The following is a 9605-nucleotide window of genomic DNA, read 5'->3' as shown; positions in this document are numbered from 1 at the left end:
ATTGTAATCTTCCAGGTACTTGGGGATTTTACAATTGCCCGTCATAATCTCAAGGCATATTCAATTCTGAAAATATCCATAAATCAGTTGTCAGAAAAGTTTATTGAATGGTTGACTAACATGATATAATCAAATGCAAAGTGTAGAAGAAATACATTTAAAAACAAAATTTAATTGCAGTCTTCCTTATGTCAGAAGATTTGATTCAATTTACTATTTCTGAATAAACATGAAGGAAATAGAATAAAGGTCGTTAGGATGAGAAGCCTACTGAACTGTTAAGAATAATTCTTTAATTCTTTATTTAAAGTCCACTTTTGTTCCCAGGTTTTAACATGAATGATACCATGAAAACAGACAACCACTCCTGTCTCACCGAAATTGTCCTCTTGGGCTTCTCGGATTTCCAGACTTGGCAGGAACTTCTGTTTTCCCTCATTCTAATATTTTACCTCATAGCCTTGATGGGCAACAGCTTGGTTTTACTCCTCACCATTTCCAGTCCTACCCTTCACACCCCAATGTACTTCTTCCTCTGGAACTTGTCCTTTTTAGAAATTGGCTACACCTCCTCTATCAGCCCAAAGATGCTAGTGAATTTATTATCAGAAAGACAAACTATATCATTTTGGGCCTGTGGATGTCAAATGTATTTCTTCCTTCTCTTTGGTGTCACCGAGTGTTGTCTTCTTTGTGTCATGGCATATGACCGCTATGTTGCTATTTGCAAACCTTTGCAATACCCCTGTATCATGAATTACAGGGAATGTGCTATACTTGCTGCTCTGTCATGGGCCACTGGTGTTTTTGTAGGTTTGGGGTACTCGGTTTTAATCTTCACCTTTCCTTTCTGTGGTTCAAATCAAATTAGCCATTTCTTCTGTGACCTTATGCCTGTTCTGAGGCTGGCATCTACCTATACCTACAAAAATGAGGTGGCCATTTCTACATTAACAGTGCTAGCTGACTTGATACTCTTTTTGCTCATCCTTTATTCCTACATCCTCATCATCTCAACTATTCTCATGATGCCACTGGCCAAGGACAGGCGCAAAGCCTTCTCCACTTGTTCCTCACATCTCACTGTGGTCTGCATTTTCTATGGAACTATCATTTTTACTTACCTTCGTCCCAACTCAGCAGATTCTGTGGACAGTAACAGGATTTTTGCCCTGCTCTACACTGTGGTGACCCCAAGTTTGAACCCCATCATTTACAGCTTGAGGAACAAAGAGATAAAAGCTGCTTTCATGAAATCAATAAGAAAGAACCAGTCTTCCTAAGGTAATAATTGAATCAATTGGTTTTATCAGGTTACAACTGTCCCACAGATATTTGTAGAATAAACCTTATTCTACAGTTGTCCTCTCAACTCTGGAATAACTCAGAGCTGGGAATTGATTTGCTTAAAAAGGAAGGAAGGAAGGAGGAAGGAAAAAGGGGGAGGGAGGGAGAGGGAGAAAGGTAGAGAGGAAGAGAAGGGGTGGAGGGATTATTTTGAAGTTGATTATTTTGGTGGTATTTAAGTAAAGGATTCATTGGCCATTTTCTTACAAGGAAGGCTGCCAGACATCTCAGAGAAATGCAGAGAGAGGGAGAAGAAGGAGGTGGTATGAAGGGCAGAAGGAAGAAGGTGAGATGCCATATATGTTATCTGGTCAGCCACAGTTAGACCCCACCTAAGTAGTCCAATTGAAAAGTGACTGAAGCAGGTGATCAGCCCCAACCAGCAATGATTGCAAATTGTGTACAAGATATATCTATGCATATGGCCATGGATTTTAAACGCAAACAGCACAGCGGTGGATTCTAAAATTTTTTACTACCGGTTCTGTGGGCATGGCTTATTTTCTGGGTGTGGCTTGATGGTCATGTGACAATTATTTAGGATTTAGCAGAGGTACTGGTCGACCAGGCTTTTAACTGCTTGCAGAGCTGTACCAATCTACCCATTTATTTTTGCAGGCACTGATCTACTCATGTATTTTTGCAGGAACTGATCTACTCATGTATTTTTGCAGACACCGGTTTACTCATTTGTTTTCTTTTAACAGTGATCAGCTGTAGGGCGGCCCTTTGAAGCCCCGTCACAAGAATTTAAACAGTTTTTTTTCCCTCTAGCCATCAGCTGGGACTCAGAAGGCAGCAATAGTTTGGGGGTGGGGCCAAATAAAAGGTAAGAATAATGTCAATGGGTGGGTGGGGGGGGGAGGGTGGGGGGGGCAGAACCAGTTCGGTGATGTCATATTGTCACCGCTACCGGCTCAAAAATGCTTGTCTAAAAAGTTATTGTGAAATTCATTTTTCTCTAGGAAGATTTTATAGATTGTGTTAGAAGCTACTGGGTCACCAAGTTCTCAGAAAGGTAGATCATGTAATTCCTGAAATTCTACTGTTATGCATAGATGGATAAGAATATTTATTCCCTGATTTTTAAAAAGAAACAAGGGAGCCCAATTTTGATGAACTGGATGTTTCCCTGAATGAGCTTCTTGGAAGATGTTGTCCTGATGAGGTGTTAGAAGAAATCATCTCTAAGAGGATTCAGCTTCCAGATTCCATCTGGAAGACTTTGTTCCATGAAGTCTGGATGGCCCAGCTTCTCAGAGTCCAAGATCATTAAATATTGCTTTTCTATAATGCTTTCAGGGTAGGGGATACCAGGTATCTGAAGACTACTGTCCATTGGTGTCTCATTTCATGTGAAGGGAAGTTTTTCATGTTTGTGAATGGGATTGGTTAATGATAAAGAATGAGAAATATTGTATGTTCATGGATATTTTTGATGATCTTGTTTTTTGATGTGAACCACCTGAAATCTTGGCTAATGGAAGCCGCTTGACAAATGAGTGTGTAATATCAATTAGTGTTCTTTTTGCTAGGATCCTTTCTGAACATGTAATAACACGATAGCTTGATAAATGAATACGAGAGGGCAAGCTAGACCAGTGGTGAAATCCTCCTCAGATTGCCACTGGTTCGCTGTCCGTGCATGCATGGTGTGTGCCAAACGCATGCTGCATGCACACATGTGCGGTGCATGCCAAAAGCACACTGCACTCACCCATGCACAGCATGCACCAAAAACACGCTGCATGTGCATGCCTGGTGCATACCAAACACGCTTTACACAGAAAAATAAGATTTCACTAGGTAAGTAGAACAGTGAGGGGGTGGGGAACAGCTGTGTCGTGCGATTTACCTTCGCTAGAAAGCAGGATTTCCTAAACCGCGTGGCATAGCTGATCGTCAGAAATATCGGTTCGGATGAACTAGTAGCTTTTTTAAACTATCGGTTCCACCGAACTGGTAGCTTTTTAAACTACTGATTCGCCCGAACTGGTAGCTTTTTTCTACTACTCGTTTGCTCGAACTGGTAGTTTTTAATCGCTACTGGTTCGCCCGAACCGGAGCAAACCAGTAGCATTTCACCTCTGATCTAGACCTAGGAAAAAATTTCTTACCACAGAATTAGCAACCCCATTGGCCTCAGACGCTGTATATTTTCACATCCAGTTTCCACAATTCTCTGACCATTTGTCATGTTGGCTTATCTTATAGGAACTGGGGAGCCAGTTTGGTGTAGTGCTTAAGGCACCAGGCCAAAATGGGGAGGCTGTGAGTTCTAGTCCCACCTTCAACATAAGACTCTATCCCAGCTTTACAGAGAAGAGTTAAAACCTGCCTCTTTCTCCAGGTTTTGAGATAAGTTTGAGGTCATGACAGTGTGAAATGGTGGAATCAGGTTTTTCTTTTTCCTTTTTTTACTTCAGTTGTGTTTTTGTATATTGTTTAATATTATTTTATTGGTTGCAAGGTGCCTAGAGTTGTTTGACGATGGGTAGCTACATTGATGTTTATATAAATAAAAAAAGACTACAGGAAAGGAGGTTGGGACTATACATATTCACTACAATAATGATGTATAGATATCAACCATTCCTGCTAGGGAACAGGGGGCTTTTAATTTATTTATTATTCAATTTATATGGCTACCTTTCCCAAACAAATGACTCTGGGTGGCAAACAATCATAAAATCAAGTAAAAGCAATTACTAAAAGAATACAAGAGATTTTTTTTTCTCATGGGCTGAGAAAAAATTATAACCCATAGGTCAGGGGTGCTATTCAGCAGGTTCTGACAGGTTCTGAAGAACCATTAGCGGAAATTTTGAGTAATTCGGAGAACTGGCAAATACCACCTCTAGCTGGCCTCAGAGTGGGGTGGGAATGGAGATTTTGCAATATCCTTCCCCCAGGAGTGGGGAGGGAATGGGGATTTTGCAGTATCTTTCCCCTGCCACGTCCACCAAGCCACACCACACCACGCCCACAGAACCGGTAATAAAAATAATTGAATTCCATCACTGCCATAGATGTTAATACAACTAATTAAAAGTGTTCCTTGACAGAGTCATGACTCCAAGCCTGGGTGCATAATCAGGTCTTTAAGATGTTATGAAAAGCCAACACAAATCATCCTAATCTTCAGAAGGAGAATGTTTCAGAGGGCACAAAAAACATGTCTGCTAGTCATGTCCCAGCTGACATACTTTGGCTGAAGGAACTGAGCATGCCCATCCTGCTGGAGCAGATTGGACAGATAGAAACAACTAGGAGAAGTCAGTGCCTCAGGTGGGTCTAGGATAATAAACCAGGAGCAGATGTCTGACTCACGCCATGGTGAGTCTCCCACCGCAACTGACCTATCATGGGCATTTATCATCAACTGGCCCTCTGCCAGCACATCTCCCCTGCCAATGGTCTGCCGGCACTCGTCTAATGCACCCTTCTACTGGGCAATTTGCCAAAAGGTACCCGCCAATCCACAGCACAGAACAAGTAACCGTGCATCTCCACTCTGCCTTCTCATTGGACACAGTCCCTTTTTGGTTCGGCTTCCTGAAAGTGGAAAGTGGAAAGAGAGGGGAAACCCGTTGCACTTTGTGGGCATGCAGGTGGCTCAGATGGTGAACATCTGCTTCCTTCCAGATGCCGTTGTAATGAGCCCCTTGGCTGTACGCTGCAGATTTGTAGCAAAACAGCAGGTGGATATGTGGAGATTCATGATGCCTCTGAAAGGAGAGATTGGCTAATAATAGATTCCTTCCCATATAGTCAAGGCTATGGTTTTCCCAGTGGCAATGTATGGCTGTGAAAGTTGGACCATAAGAAAGGCTGAGTGCCAAAGAATGGAGGCCTTTGAACTATGGTGCTGGAGAAGACTTCTGCGAGTCCCTTGGACTGCAAGACGATCAAACTGGTCAGTCCTAGAGGAGATCAACCCTGACTGCTCTTTAGAAGGCCAGATCCTGAAGAGGAAACTCAAATACTTTGGCCACCAAATGAGAAGGAAGGACTCACTGGAGAAGAGCCTAATGCTGGCAACGATTGAGGGCAAAAGAAGAAGGGGACGGCAGAGAACGAGGTGGCTGGATGGAATCACTGAAGCAGTCGGCGTGAGTTTAAATGATCTCCAGGGGATGGTAGGGGACAGGAAGGCCTGGAGGAACATTATCCATGGGGTCGCAATGGGCCGGATACGACTTCACAATTAACAACAAAGATTCTTTCCAAGCACAGTCAGAAATCAGGAATTTGTTTTCAGTTTCAGGATCAGGCTTCCTGGCTTCTGAAGACTATGTCAAAAAGGTTTGCATAACAAGGCCCCAAAGAAAGAAGCATGATAAATGTGAAGGACTCTCTCAGAAAAGGAATTATCAAACACCCTCTGATAGCTTCTCCGACCGAGCGTAGCCTCTGTAATTATAGTCAGCAAAAATAAAATGAAAACAAACTACACCAAACTGGATCTCCAATTCATATAAGACAAGTAAATATGGCAAATGGTGACAGGATTGTGGAAATTGAATGTGAAAATATTCAGCTTCCGAGGCCAGAGGGGTTGTTAACTCTGTGGTAAGGAATGCTTTTCCCCAGTTCTAGATTGCCCTCTAGCATTCATTTACCAAATCCCCAAAATGAATCCTTGGGCTTCTGTCTTGTGATCTTGTTAAAGAAATAGTCTCTTGTTTCACTTCAGTTCCTCAAGGAATCCAGTGGCTCCTCCAGAGATGAGAATGTTGGCTGATGTAATCAGCCTTAATAATATGAAATATATGTATTTCAGAGGATAGATTGCATAAAGACTTAGGTATGGCAGAAGAATCTTGAAAAACTCAAATTGCTAATGAATACTTTTAATTTTTTGTAAGAAGAAACATTTCATCTATTTGACATCATCAAAAAACGTAAGATCAATATCTCATAATTTACCAAGGGTCATGCTTGGTCGTTGCATGTTGAAGACAGATAACTTAATTTTTAAATGATGTTGCATGGAATGTTATGAGAGTTTTATTTTCAACTTATGTTAGCCTTTAATTGTTTTATTATAGGAGAAATGATGTATGAAATTATTGCACATTTTGATATACTCTTTAGAGAAAAAGGAACATTCTTTATGTAACAGGAATAGTTGATCATTGATGATAAGCAATAGAAACAAATGGTATTTAGTGGGAAATAACATAAACTACTTTCATCTTAAATAATTTTTCCTAGACCTGGAAACTCCCAGCTACCTGATAATATTCAGACTAGTGGTCAGAATTTCAGGGTAAACCTGAAAATTGTTTAATTCAAGGGAAACCAGTAACAAGAGAGTTAATTATCATTGAATTCTTACAAGGTATAGAAATTCTTACTATTTCAAACTCCCTGAAATAGTAAACAAACAAATAAATAAGAAATAAAATATATGTTCTAAATATAAGAGGGCCATAAATAGACTTCAAATGTTGAAAATGTTCACAAAACATTTGTGAGAAATGGTTGACTAACATGATATAATCAAATGAAAAATGCATAGGACACTAAATTAAAATTGAATTCTTCCTGCCCTGTTTCCAAATATTTGATTAAAATTAACTACTTCTGAATAAACATACAGAACACATGTCTGTAGTGTGTGAAGTCTATTTGTTAATTGCGAATAATTCTTTAATTCTTTGTTTAACATTTATCTTCTGTTGCCAGGTTTCAATATGGGTGGTACCATGAAAACAGACAACAACTCCTGTCTCACTGAAATTGTCTTGTTGGGCTTTTCAGATTTGAAGGCTAGGCAAGAACTTCTGTTTTCCTTCATTCTAATATTTTACCTCATGACCTTGAGAGGCAACAGCCTGGTTTTGATCCTCACCACTGTCAGTCCTACCCTTCACACCCCAATGTACTTCTTCCTCTGGAACTTGTCCTTTTTGGAAATTGGCTACACCTCATCCATCAGCCCAAAAATGTTAGTGAACCTATTATCAGAAAACCAGACGATATCATTTGGGGGCTGTGGATGTCAGATGTATTTCTTCCTTCTCTTCGGTGTCACTGAGTGTTGTCTTCTTTGTGTCATGTCATATGACCGCTATGTTGCTATTTGCAAACCTTTGCAATACCCATATATCATGAACTACAGAGAATGTGCTAAGCTTGCTGCTGCGTCATGGGCCTGGGGTATTTTTGTGGGTTTGGGCCTCTGTGTTTTAATCTTTACCCTTCCCTTTTATGGGTCAAATAGAATCAGCCATTTCTTTTGTGACCTTATTCCTGTTCTGAGGCTGGCATCTACCAATACATATGAAATAGAAATGGCTATTTCTACATTAACAGTGCTAGCTGACTTGATACTCTTCCTACTCATCCTCTATTCTTACATCCTCATCATCTCCACTATTCTCCTGATGCCAGTGGCCAAGAACAGACACAAAGCATTTTCCACTTGTTCCTCACATCTCACTGTGGTCTGCATTTTCTATGTAACTATCATTTTTATTTACATTCGACCAAACTGGGCATATTTTGCGGACAGTGACAGGATCCTTGCTCTGCTCTACACCGTAGTGACCCCAAGCCTAAACCCCATCATTTATAGTTTGAGGAATAAAGAGATAAAAACCGCTTTTATGAAATCAGTAAGAAAGAAACAGATAATCTGGTGAAAATAAATGAATTGCATCAATTGGTTTTATCACCTCATCAAATTAGGATTATCTAATGTTTATGGGTAGAATAAACATTAGAAGATACCAGAGCTAGTGCTCTTCTTAATTCTGGAAAAATACAGAACTAAGAATAGATTTATTCAAAATAAGGAGAGATCCCTGACAGGAAAGGTAAGTTTACTATTCTGGCAGTATGTAAGTAAAGGATAAAAAGGGATGTGGTGGCTCAGTGGCTAAGACACTGAGCTTGTTGATTGAAAGGTAGTCAGTTCAGTGGTTTGAATCCCTAATGCCGCATAACAGAGTGAGCTCCCATTACTTGTCCCAGGTTCTGCCAACCTAGCAGTTTGAAAAATACAAGTAGAAAAATAGGGAAGGTAACAGCATTCCGTGTGCCTTTGGCGTTTAGTCATGCCAGCCACATGACCACAGAGACGTCTCTGGACAGTGCGGGCTTTTCGGCTTTGAAATGGAAATGAGTACCACCCCCTAGAATCGGGAATGATTAGCACATATGTGCAAAGGGAACCTTTACCTTTACCTTATGTAGCACAGGCAAAGAAAGTATTTTTGTATAAGGAGTAGTTGCCTAATTAGAGAGCATATAGCTGTGCCACTGCTTTGTTTTCTCTGGGAAGATATAATTAAGGTCCTTGATTCTCTCTGACCTTGGTTGTTTAATGGCAAACATTTCATTACCCAGCTACGTAACACCACCAATACAAGGGTGGATTCTACTTACCTTTACTACCGGTTCGCATCGTGCCTGTGTGCGCTCTTCTGTGCATGTGCAAATCACTTATAATGATATCTGTGTCAGTGGGCAGAGCCTGGCACCGGTTTTACTACCGGTTCTTGCAAACCGGTCTAAACTGGGGGCAACCCACCACTGCATCAATACTATCTCAACTGTGCTTTTTTTCCAAAAGGTAATGGGACGTTCTTGGTTTTTTTCTTTGAACGCTTCTCATCCAAGAAGCTTCTTCAGTTCGTCTTGGATGAAAAGCAGAACTGAAGAAGCTTCTTGGATGAGAAGTGAAACATTTTCAAGGAACAAACCAAGAAAGTCCAGTTGCCTTTTGGAAAAGCACCTTTGGGACAACCATGATCTGGATTGAGAATCTCCATAGACATCTTTAACCAATTCAGTTTCTGAATCCCTTTCTAACAAAACATTATAAAGCCTTTTAATATGCATTGGACCTTTCTCTTTTATATGTCTAACCAATTCTTCCTCATGCAACATAATACCAGTTTTTTGGTCCTCTTTCCATCTCAGTTGAAGTTGATTGTACTGTAACCAAGTTAAATTAATCCCTTCGTCCAACAGTGTCTCTAATGTCTTCAACTGCCATCTGCCCGCATCTATAAAAAAAACCTCTTTATATAAACCCCCCCCCCCGAGTGACATTATATTTGTATTCCACATAATATGACCAAGATCCAGCCATAGTGGTATTTTGTAATCCCATTTGAGTCGGTGCTTCTTCCAAACCCTCATCAAAGAGTCTCTAAGTATATGGCTTTTAAATATTTTATCCACTTTGTTTTCATAAAATAAGTAGGCATGACATCCAAATTCAAGATCAAAACTTTCTATATTCA

The 9605-nt window shown here is 40.4% G+C and overlaps 2 protein-coding genes across 2 annotated transcripts; both read left to right on the top strand.

The window, feature by feature from the left end:
* Positions 1 to 347: 347 nt before the first annotated feature.
* Positions 348 to 1283, top strand: LOC117666862 (olfactory receptor 10P1-like). The gene has a single exon (XM_034419867.2). It carries the CDS (start codon positions 348 to 350, stop codon positions 1281 to 1283), a length of 936 nt encoding a protein of 311 aa, XP_034275758.1.
* A 5775-nt stretch (positions 1284 to 7058) lies between these two features.
* On the top strand, positions 7059 to 7997 carry LOC117666863 (olfactory receptor 10P1-like). The gene has a single exon (XM_034419868.2). The coding sequence runs from the start codon at positions 7059 to 7061 to the stop codon at positions 7995 to 7997; it is 939 nt and encodes a 312-aa protein (XP_034275759.2).
* The last annotated feature ends 1608 nt before the right edge of the window (positions 7998 to 9605 follow it).

Source organism: Pantherophis guttatus, chromosome 4, assembly GCF_059756535.1.
Source record: "Pantherophis guttatus breed Tessera chromosome 4, ASM5975653v1, whole genome shotgun sequence".
Classification (NCBI taxonomy): Eukaryota; Metazoa; Chordata; class Lepidosauria; order Squamata; family Colubridae; genus Pantherophis; species Pantherophis guttatus.
Note: the sequence above shows the minus strand (reverse complement) of the source record. Positions and strands in the feature narration are given on the sequence as shown.

Excerpts from the sequence above, each read along its gene's own strand:
- LOC117666862 (XM_034419867.2), top strand. The coding sequence starts at position 348 with ATGAAAACAGACAACCACTCCTGTCTCACCGAAATTGTCCTCTTGGGC.
- LOC117666863 (XM_034419868.2), top strand. The coding sequence starts at position 7,059 with ATGAAAACAGACAACAACTCCTGTCTCACTGAAATTGTCTTGTTGGGC.